This window comes from Cydia splendana, chromosome 26, assembly GCF_910591565.1.
Source record: "Cydia splendana chromosome 26, ilCydSple1.2, whole genome shotgun sequence".
NCBI lineage: Eukaryota > Metazoa > Arthropoda > Insecta > Lepidoptera > Tortricidae > Cydia > Cydia splendana.
The window spans coordinates 8,560,668-8,586,710 of NC_085985.1; the positions used below are offsets into that span (position 1 = coordinate 8,560,668).

The following is a 26,043-nucleotide window of genomic DNA, read 5'->3' on the forward strand; positions in this document are numbered from 1 at the left end:
TATGGTTTCAATGGTGTTTGATGAGGTGGTGAGAAAATTCAAAGAGAAACAGTGATAAAACAAAGTTACCTTGTTTGTTTACATAGTTAGCAAGTTCTATTGAAATAGACTTTAGATAAATACATACTTATATACATAGAAAACATGACTCAGGAACAAATATTTGTGTTCATCACACAAATAAATGCCCTTACTGGGATTCGAACCCAGGACCATCGGCTTCGCAGGCAGGGTCACTACCCATTAGGCCAGACCGGTCGTCGGCCGGTTCAAAGAGAATGAAACATTAATGATGAGAATGAAACATTTGTTGTAAGTACTTTAGGTATTTCTGGATGGTGGACTGGACTAGCAAAATACTACGTCTCTCAGTACTTTGACTTCTTTCGGCTAAGGAAAGACAACTACATAGCTGCAGTAGGGCGTAGCGCACGTAGAGCCAGAAACCTTTTTGCATATCCAAATGTTCGCACCTATCACGGTTCAAACGCACCCACGTACCGAGCAATAGAATTACTAAATAACTTCATAGCTACAGTCCAAAACGCAGACATATTCGCAGACAAGTGGCCGTCCCTACAACGTAGTATCAGGATTTTTTTTAAACTCTACTTATGTTATTGATTATCAGATTCTTTTTTTTATCTCTATGTAACTTAGTAATACATAATATGTATGATCAATTATAAAGATAAGTGTGTAATACAATAAGTGTACCTACTAATTTTATGATACTGACTGATACTGACAACATATGTACCTAATTAACTGTATAAGTGCCTTGGCTGGAGCTGTAAACTTATACATAGTGTTTGAATAAAGAATAAAGAATGAGTGAAAAAATATAGTTAGGCACTGCCAACAGACGAATTGTAACTGCTATTTAAGAAGTTGAGCCAAACCTAATAATTGCTCGAAGCAATGCTGAGCCGAATGAAGCAGGGATGTTGCGGATGCAGATTTTTTTACATCCGATATTTAAAGCTTTGGTGCTTAAAAAACGTCAAATATTACATTTTTAGTATTTTTTATTAAAAAAAACGAAACGTTTAGTATTTGAGCAAGAATATAGGTGCGTTTTATTTAATATATAAACAGTAACTTGGTCGACTTTTCGGGATCTAGACGATTTCGTTATTATATAATGACGAAATTACCTAGCCTTACGCCGCCGCTAAGACGTTCCTGTTACCGACTTGATCGACATCCGCATCCGCATGAGCTCCGCATCGATTTTATGCGGATGCGGATGTTGAAAATAATGCGGATGTTCCGCGGATGCGTATGCGGATGCGAATATTCGCAAGATCCCTGGAATGGAGCCGAGTTTGCCCGGAAGGAGGAGTGTCTCACTGGAAAAGCCTACTTACCCTTTCGCCGAGGCGCGTTCGGTTGCGTCTCACATGCTCGAGGCGCGGCAGCGGCTAAAAAAGTCTCGTTTCCGGGCTCCGTCTCGCAGCCATCCGCCATAGTGCGTGCTTCGAGCTTTGGCGAGCTGCGACCAAAATAAAATAATGATATATAACCCCATTTCATGTATAGTTGGTCAATTTATAGCTGGCCCGGCTAATCCTTTGTCTATTGTTAAGTAAAACCGCACGTGCCTTCTAAAAAAAACACCACCAAAAAAGGGTCTTGTAATTCTAATTGGAACCTGAGTGCGGGCTGGTCCAACGCTCACATAACCAATGTAAGTACGCTCTCCGATAACGCGCCTTTGTTACGCATCTCGATGACACATTTTAGACTGGTTCTGTAGCGTTCGACTCGCCGGCACTCAGTCACCGTAGAGGGACCACACACAGCCAGGCAAAATATTTTTCCATTAGTTAATTTTTTATCTTATTCCAATTATTTTAGAGTCGTAATTCAATAACCGGTTAAAGCAATCCAAGCTTTTTTTATGCAGGTAAGTAGCACTTGCGGTTTTACTTAACAATAGACAAAGGATTAACCGTTCGGGGCCAGCTACAAATCGAACGACTATAAATGAATAGACATACTTTATTTGAGAGCCAGAACATCATAGAAAAAATCAAGACTGACTTGAACATCTTTACCTAATCTCTGTTCAATTTTTTTTGCACAACTTGGCGAGAGAACTGCCGTGCTCTGCTAAAACTTTAACTTGAACTCATTGACGTATTATATCTAAGGACTGGCCTTACGGCACAGAATAAATAATAGTACTATCGTACAGAAAGGAAACTTCCTACAAAACCGAAGTTTGACAGCGGTTCAGGGTCGAATCATGCTATCCCTTTCTAATATATGGCACTATCCCTTTCGGCTATTTAAGGTTGTCAAAATTCAAGTGATTATCTTATCTGTGGTCGTGCACGCAAAAGCAAGTCAAGTGGTGCCAACCCTAATAATTGCTCGGAGCAATGCTGAGCCGAGCGGAGCCGAGTTTGGCCGAAGTCAGGAGTTTCGCACCCCTGCTTACGGGCACTAAAAATGGTACTAGTTCAGCGGTGTCACGAATTCCAACCAATCGTGCAGCCTAAGGCAACTAGTTGCCACCAATCGCGCGCGTGATGCGGACTCATCAACCAATCGCGCGCGTGATGCGAACTCATCAACCTATCGCGTTGTAGCGGTGTCACACCACTGTACTGGCCCCATTCATTCCCCATTCTTATTGCCCGTATGGCCAGTCCTTAGATATTATACGACTGAACTGAAACGGCTTCGCACAACCTGGCAAAAAAGAGTAGAAATTAAAAAGTGGCAACGCTGTAGTGTTGTCCCTTTCAAATCAATTCATATAAGAGAACGGGACGACAGTGTTGCCACTTTTTAATTTCTACTCTTTTTTGCCAGGCTGTATGAAATTACCTCTCTTCGACCAGTATCTTGGTGAGCCGGGCCACTTCGGCCCTGAGTTGATGCAGCTCTTTTTCCTTAGCCTTGGCCTCCTGCTCCGCCAAGCGCTCCTTCGCCGACAGTCGCGTGCGTATGTCGTCGAAACTGAAAATATACGCCAGATTATTAGGTTAGTTTTTTAACGGAGAAGATGTACTTACATCTTTTGATGCGATAAATGTTATTTTAATTTTGTTAATTCTAGGGACCAAACAATAGGCAGACAAAAACGCATAGAGTGCGACCAAGCTAACTCTGCGGTGATTTAGATAGCACAGACTGTGCAAGTGTTGTTTTCAACTTCAAACTTCTATCAAATTATGATGTTTAAAATAACACTTGCACAATCTGTGCTATAAAATTCGCTGTAGAGTTATCTTGGTCTAACTCTAACATAGATTTTAAATTTTGAACTACATTTGTTTTCAAAATTAACGGTCTAGAGTCTAGACCAGATGCTTAGGGCCACTTGCACCATCCCAATAACCCGGGGCTAACCGTTTAAACCTGGAGTTACCAAGGTTACCAGTACAATTTGACACTGAGTTAACGGTTTAACCGGTTAACCCGGGTTAGTGCGATGGTGCAAGTGGCGCTTAATGGTAAAAATATAAAAAAGCAAGGTTGTGCACAAAACTATACTCACAGTTTCCTCAAACAAGCGCATTTCCTCTGAAGATGTTCAATTTGGTCCTTCGACGCGCGTTCCAATTGCTTCATCTTCGTCGCATCCTCCGCCCTCTTCTCTCGCAGGCCCCTCTCTCTCGACAGTGCCTCTCTACGTTAGTGGGATCCAGGGAAAAACGGTTAGGAATGTGTTCACGTGTATGTCAATGTGTATTTTAAATATCGAGCGTGAGTGTTGATAATTAAAAAACTTGACGATCTCCACTACCGAGTATATTTTTGTTTTGAAACAAATGCTGTCGTGCTTGACTACGCTTATTTTTATAATTTGAAATGCATTGCCAGTAATTCTGGTTTTTTTATCTAAAAATGACGAATGTTTTGTTCTAAAATATTTTTTAATGTAGATGGCAATGGCATGGACCGAATTGTGAGAAATGGCTCTGATAAGGAATTATCTATAAAATGAATATATACTCCAATTGGTCCAGGGTCGTTGTTTTGATCTTGGCGGTCTCAGAGCACGTCTATTGAAAATAGTTAAATCATTTAAAAACATGTAAATATTTTTCAATCCTTTATTTATTTTAAAAATGAGTATAAAATTAAAAAACACACATTATAATAAAAAAATAGTAAAATTTTGCATAGAGAAAAAAGCCAATTAAAAAAAACACGGCATTAGAACGATATTTTTATCTATCTTTGGTACTACTACGTATTAATCTCAATTTAATCCCGTTCTAATGTCGTAAAAAATACAAAGAAATGCAGAATACAGAACAGAATAGAAGTTGAAGCGATACAATGAATACATTTAATTTAAAGATGACAAAGATGTTCAGTGGCGTAGCCGTAGCGTGAACCAATACCCGTGGGCAAAAACCACTTCTGCGAGGCCCAAGGTAATGAAAAGGTTGGCTTTGCGAGGCCCACCTAAGTGCGAGGCCGTGGACGAAGGCCCTATTCACCCACGCCTAGCTACGCCATGTTTACGATATAATGCAATGTAATAGACATAGATGTATATATGACTATATGTATACATAAATGAGTAGGTACATAAAATGCGACTATAATGAAAATATCACAATTTTAAAAATTCAGTCCAATTTGGCAGTTTTTATAACATTCAAAATTCCGATTCTAAGACACTATCATTTGCCGAATATCATACAGGCAATAGTAAAATTTAATGTGGTTTTTTAGTATATTTTTTTATTATATTATAATATGCAACTTTAAGGCAGATAATATATGTTCTCCGACAGTTAAGAACATAATAATCGTTTTAATGTTTTACCTAACTAAAGTCAATGTGGGGAAGAGCGTCTATAACGGAAGACCGTCTACAAGCTCTTTAGCCGCGTTTGTACACATACTCGTACCTAAGTATAACGCTTAAGCGTAGCCAGACTAGTAAATTTTTCGCCAATCTGATTAAATTGCCCGATCGAATCAGGACGTGCAGACGCAAACGCCAATTTGGCTCGCCGAATTCAACCGCCGATAATGACCGATATTACCAATAAAACGAGGTGCGGACGCAAGTATACCAATTTGTGACGCCAGTATTTTCGTTCTGGGGCATTTTTTTTCAATTTTTTAGAGGGCTCTAATATCATCATAAATCTAAAATTGGAGATTGACGCCAATTTCATTTCTAATCAAATCGACCGATTTGATCAGTCCAGTCTGGATACCACTTAACGCATGACTGAAGCTCTTCTCTTCCTTACTGACTGTGTCTGAGCGACATACAGATGTAGTGCATAATTATTTTCCATCGTATTTACATCATATTAGTTATTATACGGAACGCACGAACATGTGTTACTATTTCAGTCAGTCTCGGCACAAAAAGTACTGACATTGACTGAAGTAGCATGACAAATACGGACGTTTTCGAGAAAATACGATGGAAAACAATTATGCACTAGAATAAATTTAAAAGTGGAAAAATTACTGTCTTTACCCAAGACAGTAATTTTTCCACTTTTAAATTTATTCTAAGCTTAATAGCATCGTTCGCAGACGTTTCTGCTTGTTAAAAATTTAAATTAGTATGGGTAGCACATCGTAACTGGTGAATTTTCAATATTACTTGGAACTCCAGTAGCCGTTTAAGAAGTGTAACGCTCTTGCGGTAGATGTCGCTAAGGGTCCCCTTGACCTGTAATATGGTGGAATGATTTGCTGGCTATGGATGAGGTCTTGGTGGCTCAGATGGCAGAGCGCTGGAGTGTCGATCCAGAGGCCGTGAGTTCAAGTCTCACCCAAGACAATAATTTTTCCATTTTTAAATTTATTCTAAGCTTAATAGCATCGTTCGCAGACGTTTCTGCTTGTTAAAAATTAAAATTAGTATGGGTAGCACATCGTAACTGGTGATTTTCCAATATTACTTGGACCTCCAGTAGCCGTTTAAGAAGTGTAACGCTCTTGCGGTAGATGTCGCTAAGGGTCCCCTTGACCTGTAATATGGTGGAATGATTTGCTGGCTATGGATGAGGTCTTGGTGGCTCAGATGGCAGAGCGCTGGAGTATCGATCCAGAGGCCGTGAGTTCAAGTCTCACCCAAGACAGTAATTTTTCCACTTTTAAATTTATTCTAAGCTTAATAGCATCGTTCGCAGACGTTCCTGCTTGTTAAAAATTAAAATTATGCACTAGATCTGAAAGTTCTTACCTTGTGACGGAATTTCCCACAATAAATTTAATATGCCGTTCTTCGCCACATATGACCTTACTGCATTATTAAAATTTATTTTTACAAGTATAGGTACTAAATAATTTCGTCGTGTGTGCCAAGTATTTCAAAGCGATTCAAGCCTTCTTCTCCCTATGTATGTGTAAGTAGAAGACGAGTGCGAGCGAGAGGAGGAACGCGGAGAGAGCGAGACGGAGCGAGCCGGTAACTGCACACACGCCGCAGCCAGCGAGCGCGGCCACAGTACAAGAACAGTAGTGAATCTTCATAGAAATGAGCCGCTGCCGGCTTGAATGTGTGCGTGCGCACCGGGCGCCCTGTACGCACGCGCTGCCACGCACACATTAGCATAATATACGGGGGAATACGGTGGCGGCAGTGTGGGCTGTACCGCGACTGTGATCGCGCGCATTCGAGTACGCTGCCCGCCCGCTCGCATTTGTCTGCTCTGACAGTAGGCCTTAATTTTTTTGATCATGACTTCGAAGTTCGAACAGAGACAATAGTATAAGTAAGGTACGAGATTCAAAAGCTTGATTATATCAATATTGTTACAATACTTTTTCTACGAATCAACAAAAATAATACTTTAAACTAGTAGAATCATACAAACGAACCAAACCAAAAGTATACAGTTAATTGTAAGATACGCGAGCAACCGCGATACCTTCATACTGGTACGCGCCTCGGCCGCCGCGCCCGGCGCGTTAGTCAACGACACCTTCTCGTAACTCATGAGGCCCTGGTACTTGCTCCGCGCTAAATTAAATTTTTAGACAGTTGTTTTCTCGATTTTTGCCACCGTAGCCTATGGAGACTAATAAGCAACACTAAGTGGTTTTCGTAGTCTATGGATGTTGCTATATTAAGGGTGTCACATGCGCGTTTCTGACTTATGAACCAATTGTTTCTACTATACAAACTAAAATTAATAATTAATTTGAGCTATGGTTTTATTTCGTCCTCTTGACCGCGGCGAGCTGTGATTGGTCAATTTCATTATAGTTGACTAAACTGTATCGAAATGAATATTATAGTTGAGTTGGGAGCTCATACATTAAAAATACCCATTTGCAGTTTGGTATAAGAAATGTTAATTCAAAAATTACAGTCGACGAGTAGAAAAAAAAATTTTAGTGTCTCAATAACGACTCCTCAAACCCGGACTTGTCATTCTTCATAATACCTACTTGCCTATGCTTCCCTAAAACCTTTTTACTAAAGTTATACGTAAGGATGAGAATTTACTTTACTTTAACCGCTAACAATAAAGCGTTCCGAACATGCAGAAACCGGAGGATTTTTTTTCTGTATTGAATTTATATTTTTTTTAATAAATGCCATTTCCTAATGTAAATATTTAAAAAGCGTTTTATTTATACTTAATTTATGAATTGATAGAACATTTCATTATATTATAATAAATAGAAACGTAGTGCGACTCATAATACGCAAATAATATTTAACTAAAAATAAAAGTGACAACCCTAAGCGCCAACGCAAGAGTAGGCAAATAACTTGCCGAGCGGCCTTAGATTCACTACTGTTCTTAGTGTACTGTGGCGCGGCGCCCAGCGCACTGCAACTAGTACATAGTAATATTGTATGCTACTACTAATATTGTTAGATTTATTTCGTTCACTAAAGGCGTATCCAGACTAGTAATTTTTTCGCCAGTCTGATTAAATTGCCCGATCGAATCAGGACGTGCGAACGCAAACGCCAATTTGGCTCGCCGAATTCAACCGCCGATAATTACCGATAAAATGAGGTGCGGACGCAAGAATACCAATTTGTGACGCCAGTATTTTCGATCTGCGGCATTTTTTCAATTTAGAGGGCTCTAATATCACCATAAATCTAAAATTGGTGAATAAATTGGAGATTGACGCCAATTTCATTTCTGATCAAATCGGTCCATTTGATCTTCCCGTCTGGATACCGCTTAAAATACTGCCTTTTGGACTGATTTCGGTAGGAAATGATTGAATGATATTTATAAAGCGAGGATTAAATGATATAATGATTTTATTTTAAAAGTGCAAGAGTTTATTTAAATGAGAAACTGTAGATTGTATGAGTCAATGTGACGTTTCTAGGAAAAGGTACCACTTGGTCGAATTTTCAACAGTTTAGATTTCTAAGTTAGAAGCAACTAATAAACTATGTATAAATTCGAACCAAGTGGTAACTTTTACTTAAAAACATCGAAGTATAATTATGTGTATGTGTATACATATTATATGTATGGATGATAAGGAAATTAGTCAGTAATGGAAATGCATGCATTGGTAGCCGAATTTGTCCAAAAGACAATATTTTATTTGATTAGTTCTAACAAACATTTGCGGGGGAACAAATTTAGCTACCAAATATTTATTTATTTTTATGTAGGTACTATAAAACAATACTAATAAAAATGACTAAAGTTATGGTATTCAAATATGGGGCATTATCTATGAAAAGGGACCTTATTGTCGATGGCGCTTACGCCGCTCCGCGTCGCGCGGCATTGTATTAGTATCGGAGGATCGTTAATAGTCGACAATAAGGTCCCTTTTCATAGATAACGTCACATATACACAGATTAAATCTGGTGTAGTAAAATGTTACAAGCTTTCAAGTTCAAGTATCGTTTCATAGTAAGTACCTAAATATAATTTGAATAAATAGTTTTAATATGCGGAATGAAAACGATTAAGTAATTAGAAAACAGTGAAAACTATTAGAAAAACTGAAATGTTAGTCTCAATACAGAATGTTACGATTCACGTTATATACATTTGTGGCATTCTCAACCAAAAGGGTTTCAATTTGAAATCAACCTTATCCATAAGGAGCCGACAATTTGGGTACCTTTTGATTGAAAATGTCACATTTATAAAATGATTTATACAGCGGCCGAATAGGCCAGGAATCTGGGCTATAACCGCGAAAATCGAAGTTCGCAAATTTCGGGCATTTTACTCTTTCACTCTAATTACGCCTTCATTGGAGTAAAAGAGAAAGGTCCCCGCAATTTGCGAATTTCGGCTTTCGAGAGGCCCTCTAGGCTAAACCATTCAGATGAATGAGAAAAGAGATTACAGATTCATCTGAATACTTTTTTCCTAAGGAACGGCTGACTTTGAAATTGGCTCGACCAAGAATCTAAATATTTAACTAAGGGGCCGGTGTGGAAATTACACTCATTTAAAATAAGTTTTTGGCAAAAATTTTATTTTTGGCACAAGCTTTTATCGCTGACTGTACTTTTCTTTCCACAGGCAACTAATGCTCATCGAGACAATTCTAAAAACCCCAAACACAATTAGATTTCGTTGTTTTACCACATAGTTCCTTTGGCCACCATCAGACCACCGTCCAGTCTCCATCATCAGATCAGCTCAATGACACCATAATACATATGCAATGCAATATTGCATTGCATAGGCGTACCCACGGTGGGGCAAGGTGGGGCAGTTGCCCAACCCTGGTCTGTGGTCTGACGTGAAGCTAAAAATTTTTAGGAACAATTAAGGCACGTAACCCTACTTCTGCCCCACCCTTTAAAAAATGCTCGGTACGCCCATGTTGCATTGTCACCCGACTTACGTATGTGTGCAAAATTTCAGCTCAATTGGAAACCGGGAAGTGGATCAAATTTAACTTGCAAGATTTGATTACAGACAACGGTCAGGTTTAATAGCATAAAAATAAGGTTTAATAGCATAAAAAAGCAGGTATAAAAGCTTGTAATAGCAATCAACCTTTCTTCATAGTCAACAGTTCCCTCATTTAACGTATTACAGATCGAAATTGAAATAACCAGCCAAACCTTTAGTTCCTATAATATTTGAGCAACATTGGGGATTCGTCAGTCAGTCAGTCAATTTGGAGAAAAAGATTAAATCGTTTTGGGGTTTATCGGGTATTGTGGACCCCTAGGGGGTCGGAGGGGGTTTAAATGATATATTATCCTCTAAAATGCATCGTTTGGTTATAGTTTAGAACCAAAAGTTCTGGAGGAAATTTTGCAAAGGCTTCCTGCTACACCCTTTACACTATTATGTTATGACCTATAAAGTCGCTACCTACGCAGAGCTAAATGGCTACGGCTGGTGATTCAAATTTTACCTTGTACGAGTATAGCATGTAAAGCCCCGTCTCCATATCGCGCGGCGAGCCAATGTTCGATGGTTTGCCGCGCGATATGGAGACGAGGCTTAAGGTTATCGGAAAAGACATACCTGAGTTCTTGCTCAGTGACCTCGAGGGTGCGCCCGCACTGCGCCGCCTTGTCCGACAGAGTATCGAAATCCACATTTTTCGATTGAATTTGAGACTTCAATTCTAAAATATAATAATAATAAATAATATAAGGACGTTCTTACACAAATTGACTAAGTCTCACGGTAAGCTCAAGAAGGCTTGTGTTGTGGATACTCAGACAACGTTAAATATAATATACAAATACTTAAATACATAGAAAACATCCATGACTTAGGATCAAATATCTGTGTTCATCACACCTTACCGGGATTCGAACCCAGGACCATCGGCTTCACAGGCAGGGTCACTACCCACTAGGCCAGACCGGTCGTCATATATAGAGTTAATCAGTTGGAGATGGAAAAAAATAGCTTGAGAATAAACAAGTAACCATCAAAATTTTTTTTTGACTGTACTTTCTCAACTTTGCATGTCTATCAAGTACTTCTCGAGACCTTTCAAATGAGCCTAAACTCATGTGTTTATTAAGTTTTTCCATCAAAGAGTTCCTTTGGCTATCTTCCGACTGCATCATCAGATCAGTTCCATGTTATCATGTTATTGCACTGTCATCGGAAATATGGAAGTATGCGAAATTTTAGCTTAATCAGACACCGGGAAATGGTTCAAATTTAAGTTACAAGATTTGTAGCAGCATAGATACAAAGAGATATAGGTATATACGCAGTGAAGCTAAATAAAAGTGTGTAAAAACTGGTGTGAAGAATAAAAAACAGAGGGTTCCCAATCTTTTTCAGTCCGCGGCGCACTTGCAACAGCACAGGCGTCGGCGCTAGAGATGCAACGGATAGTTGATTGGCCGGATACCGGATATTCGGCCTGACCCTCGGCCGAATCTTCGGTATACGGCCGCCGAATATTCGGCCGGCGGATTGTAGGTATAGACCTACAATTCGGTTTTTCAGGTGCGCATTGTGCAGGTTTTGACCTATTTCGTAGTGATCTTTCTAGGTTCGAAATGATATGAGTGCGCGTGCAAGTGAGTGGAATTTTTAAATTGTTTTTAAATTATAAACGAGTACGATTATGACCGTGACTGTTTCTTAAAACCAATTTGTTTACTCCGAAATCAAGCAAAGTTACTATCCGGTATCCGGCCGGATAGTAAAATAAGGGCCGGATAGGCTGGATACCGGATAGTAACCGAATATTCGGTGCATCTCTAGTCGGCGCCTTAACCTAGGCCAGTGGTTCCCAAAGTTGACGGATTCCGACCCACCTAGCAAAAACTGCCAAAATTGGGAACCACCTCTTGGCCGTCTTTAAAACGGCCATAATAGTTATTTAGGCACTCATTTCTGCCGAGGTAATTCCCATTCCCACCAATAGTCAGAGGCTGAAATGATGCCTTTCACCCGAGTTAAACACTCTACTAACCTAGCAAGCAAGGTTTGAATATTTAACCTCTATTTTAATTTTAATTTAACTTCGACCGTAACGACTGTTTCAAAACGTGGGGTCTTGAGCGTTGCGAGGGTTTCAAGGCATTACAAATCAAATCCAATTGAACGCTTAATATTAAATATTTACCTATCATCAAAAATCATCACAGCTGTCCTTGTCTGACAGTCCCATTGCTCTACATCTCTCTGTCCCCCTCTTACCCGCGATTTCCTCCAGCAGCTCCTTCTCTCTCTGCACGCGGTCCTCCTCGCCCTCCTGACGGCACTCTGCCTTCATACGCTCGAGGCAGCTCTCCTTGTCTGACACTCATTGCTCTACATCTTTCTGTCTCCCTCTTACCCGCGATTTCCTCCAGCAGCTCCTTCTCTCTCTGGACGCGGTCCTCCTCGCCCTCCTGACGGCACTCTTCCTTCATACGCTCGAGGCAGCTCACCTTGTCTGACACTCATTGCTCTACATCTCTCTGTCCCCCTCTTACCCGCGATTTCCTCCAGCAGCTCCTTCTCTCTCTGGATGCGGTCCTCCTCGCCCTCCTGACGGCACTCTGCCTTCATACGCTCGAGGCAGCTCTCCTTGTCTGACACTCATTGCTCTACATCTCTCTGTCCCCCTCTTACCCGCGATTTCCTCCAGCAGCTCCTTCTCTCTCTGGACGCGGTCCTCCTCGCCCTCCTGACGGCACTCTGCCTTCATACGCTCGAGGCAGCTCTCCATGTCTGACACTCCCGTTGCTCTACATCTCTCTGTCCCCCTCTTACCCGCGATTTCCTCCAGCAGCTCCTTCTCTCTCTGGACGCGGTCCTCCTCGCCCTCCTGACGGCACTCTTCATGCAGCTCTCCTTGTTTGACTCTCCCCTTACCCTACATCTCTCTGTCCCCCTCTTACCCGCGATTTCCTCCAGCAGCTCCTTCTCTCTCTGGACGCGGTCCTCCTCGCCCTCCTGACGGCACTCTGCCTTCATACGCTCGAGGCAGCTCTCCTTGTCTGACACTCATTGCTTTACATTTCTCTGTCCCCCTCTTACCCGCGATTTCCTCCAGCAGCTCCTTCTCTCTCTGGACGCGGTCCTCCTCGCCCTCCTGACGGCACTCTGCCTTCATGCGCTCGAGGCAGCTCTCCTACTCTGACACTCCCATTGCTCTACATCTCTCTCTCCTCCTCTTACCCGCGATTTCCTTCAGCAGCTCCTTCTCTCTCTGGACGCGGTCCTCCTCGCCCTCCTGACGGCACTCTGCCTTCATACGCTCGAGGCAGTTCTCCTAGTCTGACACTCCCATTGCTCTACATCTCTCTCTCCTCCTCTTACCCGCGATTTCCTCCAGCAGCTCCTTCTCTCTCTGGACGCGGTCCTCCTCGCCCTCCTGACGGCACTCTGCCTTCATACGTTCGAGGCAGCTCTCCTTGTCTGACATGAATTGCTCCCATTGCTCGTCTGAAATTGTAAGTAAAGGCAGATTAGGTTTATATTTTATCACTTTCTTACAACTACATAGGCTTGTAGTGCGTTATTTTATTATATTATTTTAAGATTAGGTACATGATACCATGATACCTTTTAATCTTTCTCCCTGCCAATAAGTAGGTAATAATTATTACACGGACATACGTGCAAGATTTGTCTTTGACGTGTGTCATTTCATTCAGATTGGATTTTGTATGTAAGTGTGTGAGAAGTGCGACTGTGTGCACATTTTGTATGGTAAGATATCGCTTGGGCTCCTCCCTTCCGACGTGTCGGAAGCCGGCGTTGCTCGAAGGCCGTGTGAGATGTTTTGAACAGAGGCAGCATAACTATTAGTCATTTTAGTCAAGCACCCTTCATTGTGAGAAAACTTTAGTAATAGCATATGTAGTCTGTGGTAATAGGGAATATTAGGAAAAGCTCCGCGCAGGTGGTACCACTAGCACATAGTAAACAAACCTCATTGACATCATCAATGTGTATCATGCGTCACTAGGTCAATCACATGGCCTACCGCGAAACACGACAATCGAAAGTTCGGTTTCTGCCTCTCTATCACTCTTGCTTATTCAATCGATAGAGAGGCATGTAAAGAAATCCCGATTTTCGCGTTTCGCGGTAGGCTACCTGTAAACAAACTGCCTTGGTGCATGAATGTCGTAGTGAAAACTTGTCAAAAAACTAATGCCTAGTATGTATAAGTTACTCTATGGTTTACAAATTAGTGCTGCACTCTGGCGGCAGAACATTGCAGTAATAACCCCTATTGAAACATACCCATCTCCCGTCGGTGCTGATCCCTCATCTTGTTCAGCAGGTCGTTTTTCTCGGCGATGAGGCTACTTCTAGTAGCGTCTAGAAGCTGTTTGGCTTCTCCAGCGGCTGTGGCAGCCTCCGTCTCTACGAGGCGGAGTTTTTCGGTCCATTCTGCTATCAGGGTTTCTGTGAATAGGGAATTATGTCGTTTTATAGCCTCCTGAGTCTAAATGTGAAATGTAAATGTGTGTGAATATTCAAGCAATCTAATTTGAACTTTTCATAAACCAAATAAAGTAGCATTTCTTTTATTTCATTGCTTTTTAAATCAAATACAATATAATATTGGTTCCAATTTACATATAGGACAAGGTTCAAATTAAAAGTTGAAAAACTTTCTATGGTGGGTATCTTACGAAGATAGATGTCAAATACTCAGTATGAAAATCTGATGAGATGTCCCCTAATATTTATATTTATTGACGTGATGACGTCTTATAAATCGATGAACACCGGTAGCATGCACGAAAAAGTGTCACGTTGTGGACATATCTCCATGGTAACGTTGTGGACGGATCTCCATGGTAACGTTACGGCCACGTTTTCTTATGACGTTATCACGCAAAATGATAAACCGACTTTACAGACAACCATATTTTTTTTATTCCATGACATTGTCTACCGTTGTCACGAACAAGAGCGAATTTTTCAAGATTTGCAGGTATAGGGACCGTGCGCGTTGGAGGGTCTGCCATCTTGTGGCCTGAATCTGAAACATATGTGCACATGGACATTGCTACCATCTACCGTACTCGTCGTTACGTTTTCTTGTGCATATGTGGCAGAATCTATCTGCCATCGGAAGCATAAACGACACATTTACGCCTCGCGCCAAAAATCTGACGGATCATATTATGCTTCCCCTTATAGTTCACTGCACATGCACGGGGCCTATAGAAGTTATTTTCTGTCATGTGCATTCTGCATGAATTTATCAGTTCCACTACTTGACGTTAGATGTCGACTACGAATAAGATTTTTGTAAGAAAACTGATGTATGGAGTTACCACTCTTCCTTTACTTATATTTCTCTATGATGTAAGTAACTAAGTAATTAGGTGTACCTTTCTCCTGAACGAATTTCTCATGCAGCCGCTCTAGTCTTGGAGTGCGTCCTTATATTCTCGTAAAAAAAAAACAAAAAAAAGGTGTACCTTTCTCCTGATCGAATTTCTCATACAGCCGCTCTACAGTCTTGGAGTGCGTCCTTATATTCTCGTAAAAAAAAAACAAAAAAAAAGGTGTACCTTTCTCCTGATCGAATTTCTCATGCAGCCGCTCTACAGTCTTGGAGTGCGTCCTTATTCTCGTAAAAAAAAAAACAAAAAAAAAGGTGTACCTTTCTCCTGATCGAATTTCTCCTGCAGCCGCTCTACAGTCTTGGCGTGCGTCATGTCGGCCCGGTCAAGTAGATGGCGCAGCTGCATGACGTCCCAGTCCGCCTTGCTGTTGGCCTGGGCTATGGCCGTCTCGTACTCCGATTGTTTGGTCGCCATCTCTTCTTTTAGACTCTCGAACTGGAAACATATAACATATACCTTATATGTGACGTTATCTATGAAAAGGGACCTTATTGTCGATGGCGCTTACGCCATTATTAACGATGCTCCGATATAAATACAATGCCGCGCGACGCTGTGCGGCGTAAGCGCCATCGACAATAAGGTCCCTTTTCATAGATAATGCCCCATATGGTGATTAAAATTTTGTCACAAGAGCGTTTCTTTTATTTTTTGCCTATTTTATATATTGTGACCTTTTATGCCACTTTTGTGTTATTTCTAGTCAGGATCGCAAGCTCTTTTCATCCTTATAGGAGAAAAAAAGTGTCCAAAATTTTCCATACATTTTTCAAACTTTCCTTTTTGTTACCGCCATACAAAGTATATGGGGAAATGTTAACACAATAGGGAAAAACTCTGTGGGACATTTTTTTTATCCCATTAGGATCGAAAGAGCTCGTGATACTGAGTAGAAATAACACTGAAGTGCCAAAAACGTCACAATATAAAAAAAATGCGAAAAATAAAAGAAACGCTCACAAAGTGAATATGCTGGGTAAAAAATGCTCTGTCTGATGAGGTTTTGAAGAGTTGTGTTTAACTTACAAATTACAATATTATAAACAACTAGCGACAGGTAAACCCATAGACTAGGAATCCTCTAGACCGAGTTTAGAACAATTATTTCATGCAACCGATGATGCCAAAAATGCGGGGGTGCGCGGGACGGTGAGCGAAGTCCCGTGCCGTGATTGGTCCGTTCAAAGACACGGACGTCACACAAAAACACTTTCGACTCGAACATGGAGTAAAATTACCGCATGCGTGGCAGAGGGGGTAGCGCGACTATGCTAAGTCTGGTGGATGTTTTGTCTGTGGGTAAATCTTAACAAATTACATAATATACGTAAACCTTCCTCGAGATGATGATGATGATCCTTCCGGCCGATTTCGACCAAGGCGACCACTTCGTCTCCTAGTCAGCTCGGCGTTCATGCGCCCGAATATGGCTGACGTATCTTTGAGGTGAACCCCCGCGCACATTGAGGGCATGTGAGAACACCAGCCACATAGTGGTAGTGAAAAGAATCACTCTATTGAAAGGTGAAAACCGCATGGAAATACGTTCAGTGGTTTTTGAGTTTATCGCGAACATACAAACAGATAGACGCGGCGGGGGACTTTGTTTTATAAGATGTAGTGATGATTAAATATGTAATTTGAATTTTGAAGTCTCTTCGACCTTCGATGTTAAGGATGACTCACGTTAGACCGGGCCGGAGCTTCCGGAGCTTACTTTTCTATGACACGACAGGCGATCACGTGATGCTTTCCATAGAAAACGATGCGCCGCCGGAAGCTCCGGCCCGGACACGGCCCGATCTAACGTGAGTCATCCTTTAAGCGCCACATACAGGATTTTCCATACAGAGAGAAATATGAGAAAAAGTGGTAGCTCCATTCATCAGTTTTCTTACCAAAACGCGAGTTATTTCGTAGTCGACATCTAGCGTCAAGTAGCGGTACTGATAATTCCACTACTTGACATTCTTTCACTCTTTCTTTACTTGTATTTCTCTATACGAGTAATACGGCGTTATTGTGGACGATACGACAAAAAATGTTATTAAATTTTCACGATAGCGCGTGCGTTCAGCGTGCGAGTGAGGGAGGAGAGGCTATCTCACCTTAGTAGTGACTTCTTTAAGCTTCCGGTCAGCGTTGCGTCCATCTTTCTCTGCTTCCGCTTGCAGCTGTGCGAGCGCAGCGCTCGTGCGTTCGGCGCGCGAGCGAGATGGAAAGACTATCGCATTCTCACCTTAGTAGTGACTTCTCGAAGCTTTCGGTCCGCGTTGCGTCCATCTTTTTCCGCTTCCGCTCGCAGCTGTGCGAGCGCGGCGCGCGTGCGTTCGGCGCGCGAGCGAGATGGAAAGACTATCGCAGTCTCACCTTAGTAGTGACCTCTCTAAGCTTCCGGTCAGCGTTGCGTCCATCTTTCTCCGCTTCCGCTTGCAGCTGTGCGAGCGCTGCGCGCGTGCGTTCGGCGCGCGAGTGAGATGGAAAGACTATCACAGTCTCACCTTAGTAGTGACTTCTCTAAGCTTCCGGTCAGCGTTGCGGCCATCTTTCTCCGCTTCCGCTCGCAGCTGTGCGAGCGCGGCGCGCGTGCGTTCGGCGTGCGAGCGCTCAAGCGCGGCGCGCGCCATGGCGGCTGATGTGGCGTGCTCTGAGCGAAGGATCTCCACGGCTTTGCTGTGCTGCTGCTCGAGGCGTTGGATTGTCTGAATAAAAAATGCTTACTAAATACAGTACAGTATCACCATAGAGAAAAAAATACATCAGATTGCTCACTCCATACATCAGCTTTGGTACCAAAAAGACTTATTATTATTTCCATAGTCGACATCTAGCATCGAGTAGCGGAATTATCGGTACTGCTACTTGACAATAGATGTAGCAGTACTGATAATTCCGCTACTCGATGCTAGATGTCGACTATGAAAATAATAGTCTTTTTGGTACCAACACTGATGTATGGAGTGAGCACTCTTTGTCTTACTATATTATTATATCTATGGTATCACTGAGAAACTTTGCGTGAATAAGGTAGGTAAAGTGAATCATTTTGAATGAATTCATTCATAAAGCGACCATGCACTTTTGTGGCTGGGTGTAAACATTTGACGACCTGTCTGGCCTATTGGGTAATGTGGGTAGTGATAGTAATCCTGTCTATGAATCCGATGGTCCCTGGTTCAAATCCTGGTAAGGGCATTTATTTGCGTGATGAGCACGGATATTTGCTCCTGAGTCATGGGTGTTTCTGTGTATTTAAGTAATTATATATCGTTGTCTAACGTACCCACAACCATAGGGAAAAAAATACAGATTGCTCACTTCATACATCAGTTTTGGTACCAAAAAGACTAATATTTTCATAGTCGACATCTAGCATCGAGTAGCGGAATTATCAGCATTGCTAGTACCTAGTACTGTCAAGTGACAATAGATGTAGCACCGAGCACTTGACAGTACTATTACTGCTACCAACTGCTACTTAGCACCCGAAATTAGTTTGTAAAAATCTTCGGGGTAGACAAAGAAATTACATGTCTTCCACTGATCGTTACCTACTCGTAGACCAGCCTTCTTTGTTAAGCAAGTAGTTTTAATTTCTTCTGTAACTTACCTGTCCCTTATCCTCCTTAATCCTGATCTTCCGGTCCAGGAGCTCCTTAAGCCGGTGCACGTCTAGCTTCAGCGCCTATCTTCTGCAGTTGCAGGGTCAGGGCTTCGACTAATCGGTACTCGTAGATCAGCCTTCTTTGGTGAGTGATTTTAAGTTCTTCAGTAATTACCTGGTGATGTCTCTGTTCCTTATCCTCCTTAATCCTGATCTCCCGGTCCAGGAGGTCCTTGAGCCCGTGCGCCTCCAGCTTCAGCGCCTCCCTTCTGCAGCTGCAGGGTCAGGGCTTCGACTAATCGGTACTCGTAGACCAGCCTTCTTTGGTGAGTGATTTTAAGTTCTTCAGTAACATACCTGGTGATGTCTCTGTTCCTGATCCTCCTTAAGCCTGATCTCCCGGTCTAGGAGCTTCTTAAGCCGGTGCATCGCCAGCTTCAGCGCCTCCCTTCTGCAGCTGCAGAAATTACAGATCTTCCACTGATCGTTACCTACTCGTAGACCAGCCTTCTTTGCTAAGCAAGTAGTTTTAAGTTCTTCTGTAACTTACCTGTCCCTTATCCTCCTTAATCCTGATCTCCCGGTCCCGGAGCTCCTTAAGCCGGTGCATCGCCAGCTTCAGCGCCTCCCTTCTGCATCTGCAGGGTCAGGGCTTCGACTAATCGGTACTCGTAGACCAGCCTTCTTTGGTAAGTGATTTTAAGTTCTTCAGTAACATACCTGGTGATGTCTCTGTCCCTTATCCTCCTTAATCCTGATCTCCCGGTCCAGGAGCTCCTTGAGCCCGTGCGCCTCCAGCTTCAGCGCCTCCCTTCTGCAGCTGCAGGGTCAGGGCTCCGACTAATCGGTACTCGTAGACCAGCCTTCTTTGGTGAGTGATTTTAAGTTCTTCAGTAACATACCTGGTGATGTCTCTGTCCCTTATCCTCCTTAATCCTGATCTCCCGGTCCAGGAGCTCCTTCAGCCGGAGCGCCTTCAGCTTCAGCGCCTGCCTTCTGCAGCTGCAGGGTCAGAGCTCCGACTAATCGGTACTCGTAGACCAGCCTTCTTTGGTAGGTGATTTTAAATTCTTCAGTAACATACCTGATGATGTCTCTGTTCTTTATCCTCCTTAATCCTGATCTCCCGGTCCAGGAGCTCCTTAAGCCGGTGCACCTCCAGCTTCAGCGCCTCTTCCCTGGTTTCCACCTTCTGCAGCTGCAAGGTCAGGGCTTCCACTGATCGCTGCTGCTCGGAGGCGAGGCCTCGGAGTTGGGTCAGCTCGGCCAGGTGGGCGGGGATGAGAGGAGCAGCTTTGAGTTCTTCTACTGTTGCTGCCAGCTGGAAAAATATGGCGACTGAGAAAAGGCTTGCCAGGTCTAATAAGTAAAAATTAAAACCAAAATATTACCTTGCTAATCCGCGAAAAGCAAGAATCTTTCCGCAAAGTAAAGCCTGATTCTATTCATTAAGTCTAATAAGTCCTTGATAATCTAATCGTTTGTCCTTAATCGTTATCCGTCATATAACACTTTTTAAACTCTCGCGTTTTGTACACATATTTAAAATTACACAAACGGGTTTACCGCGATATAATTTCATTGCTTTTATCTTAAATTCCGACGTTTCAGCTGAGTTGCACCAGCTGTGGTCACGGAAAGACTGACGCCCCAGCAAAAATCCCGTATTATGAGTATATAAGCCATCCAGGTATCAAAATTGGCCAAGACAAATGCAATTTTAATTGGTCAAAAACTCAAAATAAGGATTCAAACAAAATATAATGGAATGGGTGATTTCTTTAAAGGCCTCAGTGTGGTTGTAGGTTAGAATACTTAGAATCCTCCTCCCTCATACCTGCTTTTTCTGTTTCTCCTCTTCCCTGGCCCGTTTCTCCAACTCTCTCATCTTCCACTCGCAGTCGGCTAGCATGAGTTCTGCTCGCGCCGCTGCCTGGGAGCGCGCTGCTTCGTGCGCCGCGCGCCATTTTGCTGTGCTAGCTTCGGCTGCTGCTATAGCCTAGAAAAAAGGTAATAAATAAATAAAAATAAAAAATAAAAAGCCTTTATTGTTGATCTTAGTTTAAATAACAAAAGTTTTGTAAGTATGCCTAAGAACTCATTATTACTAACAAAATTTACTAACTAATATACTATATAAACTGTTATACTATTTTGTTCATGTTTATCTATTATTATTTATTAATATTTATTTATTTTTTTAATTCGGCAAACGGTAGTTACCTACTCCTCAACTTGTCTTCCGACAAAGGCCTCCTCTAAAGATCGCCATTCCATTCTATCCCTTGCTGTTCGAGTCCATGTTGAACCCGCTATTTTCCTGGTATCATCTTCCCATCTCTTAGTTTGTCTTCTTCTATTCCTTTTGCAGTCTAGCGGGTACCATTCTGTTATTAGTCTTGTCCATTTTTCCTTCTTCTCTCTTGTCATATGTCCTGTCCATCTCCACTTTAGTTGTTTGTATCTTTGGTTTGTATGTTATGTATGCATTTTTGAATTTAGTTTTACTTTTAATGTTTTTTAATTTTTCTCGGTCTTTTCTTTTAACACCTATTGTACTTCTCTCAATTCCGTTTTGACAGACTTTTATTTTGTTTGCCAGTTGTTCTGTCAATGCCCAGGTTTGACACCCGTATAGTAAGCATGGCAAAATACACATATTAGATAAGAAGAAAAAAGGTACATTATATTAGATTAAGGTAAACAAGCGGCTGAATGCCGAAATCTAGTGTCGGAGGCCAAGATCCACTTCGGGTCGCTGAGCCAGCGAAGTAAGTAAGTAAGTAGACATATTTGTTGACTGAAATGGAATATTAAAGTCGCGCGTCCTCCAATTCTGCTCGGCGCTGTTCGACCTCACCTCCTGTGCCTTTTGCTCGCTTAGCGCGTTCTCCTGCTCGAGTCGCTCGCGGTCTCGCTCGAGCGCGAGCACGCGCGACTCGAGCTCTTCTCACCGTGTGAGTGCGTCTTCCAATTCTGCCCTAAGTTATGAGACCTCACCTCCTGTGCCTTCTGCTCGCTCAGAGCCTTCTCCTGCTCGAGTCGCTCGCGGTCTCGCTCGAGCGCGACTCGAGCTCTGCTCGCCGTGTGAGCGCGTCTTCCAATTATACCTTAAGGTGTTCGACCTTACCTCATGTGCCTTCTGCTCGCTCAGAGCCTTCTCCTGCTCAAGCGCGTGCACGCGCGACTCGAGCTCTGCTCGCCGTGTGAACGCGACCTTCAATTATACCTTAAGCTATTCGACCTTACCTCCTGTGCCTTCTGCTCGCTCAGCACCTTCTCCTGCTCGAGTCGCTCGCGGTCTCGCTCGAGCGCGAGCACGCGCGACTCGAGCTCTGCTCGCCGTGTGAGCGCGTCTTCCAATTCTGCTCGGAGCTGACGGAGAGATTCATCTGAAAGAGGTGATATTAGTGATTAAAAAGGTTTTACTTATCATTCCACATATATATATGTGGAAGATTGAATGTGATCGCAATAAGGGATAAAGGATGACTCTCGTTAGAATAGCCCGTACCAGGACCTACCACGAACCGCGTTCGACGTGTTGCATCCCTGTCACACTTACGTGACGTAAATTAGACCCCTATTTAAGATGGCATCACCATATAGAGATTTTGCGTAAAAAAAGTGCATGCTTTTCATTAAAATCCCTGTCAAAACTTACCGAATCAGAAGCGTTAAAATCAGTATATCACGCCTACTTAGAAAGTATACTTAGATACGGCATAGAAGTTTGGGGAAATAGCACACAAATAAATGAAATTTTATTACTACAGAAAAAAAGTTTAAGACTTATTGTTGGTTACTTTCCAGAAAAGCATAGAGACCTTTTTGTCGAGTATAGAATCCTCACAGTAATAGTCTGCAGAACAGCTCTTGGCTCCTGTTTGCTCCCAGCATATTTTATCTACAATGGCACCCGCGTGCGATCGCGCCAGCTAGCAGACGCTCTTAAAGTGTTTCTCTTGCTGGGCTGATATGATGGTAATATTGATAACTCACCGTTCCGCCTCTGTAGCTGGTCAGCCAAGTCTGCAGAACAGCTTCTAGCTGCCCCCAGCTCCTCCTCCAAAGAGCGGCTGCGTTGTCTCACCAGCTCGGATTCCTTGTATGCTGACGCTAGGGAGCATTTTAATTCTGAAATATAAAAACAACCATTTTAGTTACTTGACAGGCTAATTTAGGTTTAGACTTATGATAATTCCCTAATTGTGCAATAATGTATGTAAGTATCTAAAATGTACTATTAAATACAATAGTAAGTAATATTAAAAAATATATACCGGGTGTGGCCTGTAACATGAGCAAAAAATTAAACTGTAGGCTGTACTCCTCATACTGACCAACATTTGTTCAGCGACTTTTAAAAATACCTTGTGGTTTGATTTTTATTACACTTTAAAGTTTATTCTAAGACGCAATGTATTGCGAATTTTGTTATGTTTAAGGCGTGACAAGCAACGTCAATCACAATAATATGGCGTGGCGATGGCGTCCATTGAAGATAATATTTATTTTGTATGAAAAATAGGGAGTCTAAATACTTCATAATTTTTAAAAGTTGTTGAACAAAAGTTTCACCGTTTGAGGAGTACAATCTATGTTTTAATTATTTGCTCATGTTACAGGCCACACCGTGTATATACCTACCATAAATTTTTTGGTAGGAATGCGTTCATAATACGGCAATACGATTAACGATTAGTAATTTTAACGTCCTGTTATTTTTTAATTGACATGGTACAGATATATTATCTACATATTTAGCCATTAACCGTACATTTTAGGTTGTAAATAAATATGGGAAAAATAAGAGTATTTTCTGTTTGTTTTAGACGTGCAACCAAATATCTACATAAAATAAATACCTCAAATTATTTATAAAATGTTCAATCTCTATCTTTTTTTTTTACATTTGCACCAGAGACAATGCGATACCATTTGACTAAGAAAGTCACATTTTAAGGCAAAGATTGAAAAAAATAATCAAACGAGTACATAAACATAAATTAGGGATGCCTAAGTTATAGAAAAAGGCGGCAAATTTGAAAAAGTAGGCGCGAAGGGATATCGTCTCAGAGAAAATTTTAATTTCGCGCCTTTTTCTACTGACAAGATTTGCTTGACCATCCATACCTTTATGTTTAATAACCAAAGTGAAATTCATTAAAACACTATTAATTCAACTGGAATGTGCAGTCGACTCAATCGCGCCGATTCCAAGCCTCTACTAAATCCGTAAAGTGGTAACACTAAATATAAAACAATTACTGTACCTGATGTAATACTAAATCTTCAGGTTAATCCCGAATTACTGAGGTGCGTTTAAATTGGCGAGTTACTTACCTATTAACTACCTACATTATGTACAACATATGTTAATTATAGATGGTCAAGCAAATCTTGTCAGTAGAAAAAGGCGCGAAATTCAAATTTTCTATGAGACCATATCCCTTCGCGCCTACATTTTTCAAATTTGCCGCCTTTTTCTACTGTCAAGATCTGCTTGACCAACTATAACAGTGATCGGACAATCATCGCAAAACCATTAAAAATCATTTATATCTCAAAATAGGACAAGATTTATTAAACTCATATTATGTACACAGTATCTTTGTATAATTTCCAGATTATACTCAAAAACTGCAGTTCAAAATTGTTAAAAAATTGTATCATGTTCCATACAATATTTATTTTTGGGATAAATTGTCCGAACTCTGTGGTTATTAATTATTTCGTGAATGTCAGGGAGGTTGTAACAGTTGGTAACGATCTTAAAACACTCGATGAGGTCTCCTCTCATTCTCCTGGCTCTGAGTGTGGGTAGTTTCAGTACCTTTAGCTTTTCATACACACACACACACTTCCATACTTTCATAGTCACACGCGTCAAGTTACAGGGCTCTATGCGGAAGGCAGAAGAACGGCCAGGTTGGAGAACAATCCAAGATAAAGCGACTTAATTATGGCGGTCACGACCCTCAGTCATCAGGTTTCGACGAGGAGGAAGAGCCTTTCATACAACTTCCGATTTTTTTCCTGAGTGGATACCTAATCTTGTGAAATAGTTATTTTATTTTTTACCTTTGTTGCCTTTGTGTAAATACCTAATAACGTAGCGAAGTAATTAAAGTGGTCAGAACAAAGACATCGTTAGCAGTTTATTGTTACGAAATCCCGATGTTTCAAAGAATGTTATGAGTCATAAACAAACCACAAATTCGTAAATACAGGTAAACTAAACATACATAATAAACGTGACACTCGTCACATTTAATAATAAATAGGACAGTAGATCATTTGGCTTCGAAAGTTAGTGGGAAGTTGAAGACAGATTAGTATGCCGTTACTTTCCAAAAAGATTTTTTTCTGCTTTTGTGTAGGTATTCTAAATTAAGCATTCATATGACGATTTAAAGTCTAAATTTGTAAAATCATTCATGTTTTCCCTCTCTTCTTCGTTTTCCACTATTTTTGTCACTTCAAGGCTAACGGGAAGATGTATTTAGCGGCCGTCTACCGACAGCTTTGTCGTAGGACAAAGAATAGCAAGAAAATGAGTCAGGTGTTAACGTATTTTATGTAATGAAACTGATATTTCACAAAAGATGTTCTCGCACCTTAAAGCTATTTTGTACTTTTATTTATAGGTTCACGACATAGACGGCAGCAATTTTGTAATTAGGTAGGTTAGGTTCGATGAAATTTATTGACTATATGGGGGTTTTCGGTGGCAAAAAAACAATCTAGCTAGCATTCTTATCTCTGGGAAAACGCGCATTATTGAGTTTTGTTTTTATAATGTTATCCGAGCAAAGCTTGGTCTCCCAGATATTGTTAATTAGGGCGAGCGAAGCGAGCCCTATCACTAATCGACGAACTATGCATTCTTGTGGTACACTTTACGGAAAAACTACTGCACTGTTAGGTTTGAAATTTAACATAGTAATTTAAATTCATGTCTAGATGTGTTATCAAACATAAAAATATCATTTTATAAACCTAAAAAAATAAAATAAAGTAATAACACTTTGTATTACTACTAGCGCCATCTGTTGGCAAAATGATAAATTAACATTCGTGCTAATCTTAATTATTTCTTTCTCTGACAGATGGCGTTAGTAATAAATAAATAAATAAATATTGGACATTCTTATACAAATTGACTAAGTAAGAAGGCTTGTGTTGTGGGTATTCAGA

General features: G+C 41.4%; 1 protein-coding gene and 1 non-coding gene across 2 annotated transcripts in view; one reads left to right on the top strand and one right to left on the bottom strand.

Annotated features, from left to right (window-relative positions):
• LOC134803421 (myosin-7B) overlaps positions 1-26,043 on the bottom strand; it is a 46,634-nt gene that overhangs the window by 804 nt on the left and 19,787 nt on the right. The window contains exons 3-14 of the mRNA XM_063776241.1: positions 22,846-22,980; positions 22,093-22,235; positions 20,681-20,842; positions 19,928-20,164; positions 17,741-17,941; positions 15,497-15,674; positions 14,119-14,283; positions 13,186-13,311; positions 10,432-10,534; positions 3,512-3,643; positions 2,839-2,970; positions 1,371-1,495 (exon numbers count right to left, since the gene is read on the bottom strand). Of these exons, the coding sequence (XP_063632311.1) occupies positions 1,371-1,495; positions 2,839-2,970; positions 3,512-3,643; positions 10,432-10,534; positions 13,186-13,311; positions 14,119-14,283; positions 15,497-15,674; positions 17,741-17,941; positions 19,928-20,164; positions 20,681-20,842; positions 22,093-22,235; positions 22,846-22,980 (1,839 nt within the window). The remainder of the gene's footprint in view (positions 1-1,370; positions 1,496-2,838; positions 2,971-3,511; positions 3,644-10,431; positions 10,535-13,185; positions 13,312-14,118; positions 14,284-15,496; positions 15,675-17,740; positions 17,942-19,927; positions 20,165-20,680; positions 20,843-22,092; positions 22,236-22,845; positions 22,981-26,043) is intronic.
• On the top strand, positions 5,704-5,776 carry Trnad-guc (transfer RNA aspartic acid (anticodon GUC)). The gene has a single exon. It is a non-coding gene; the product is annotated as a tRNA-Asp (tRNA).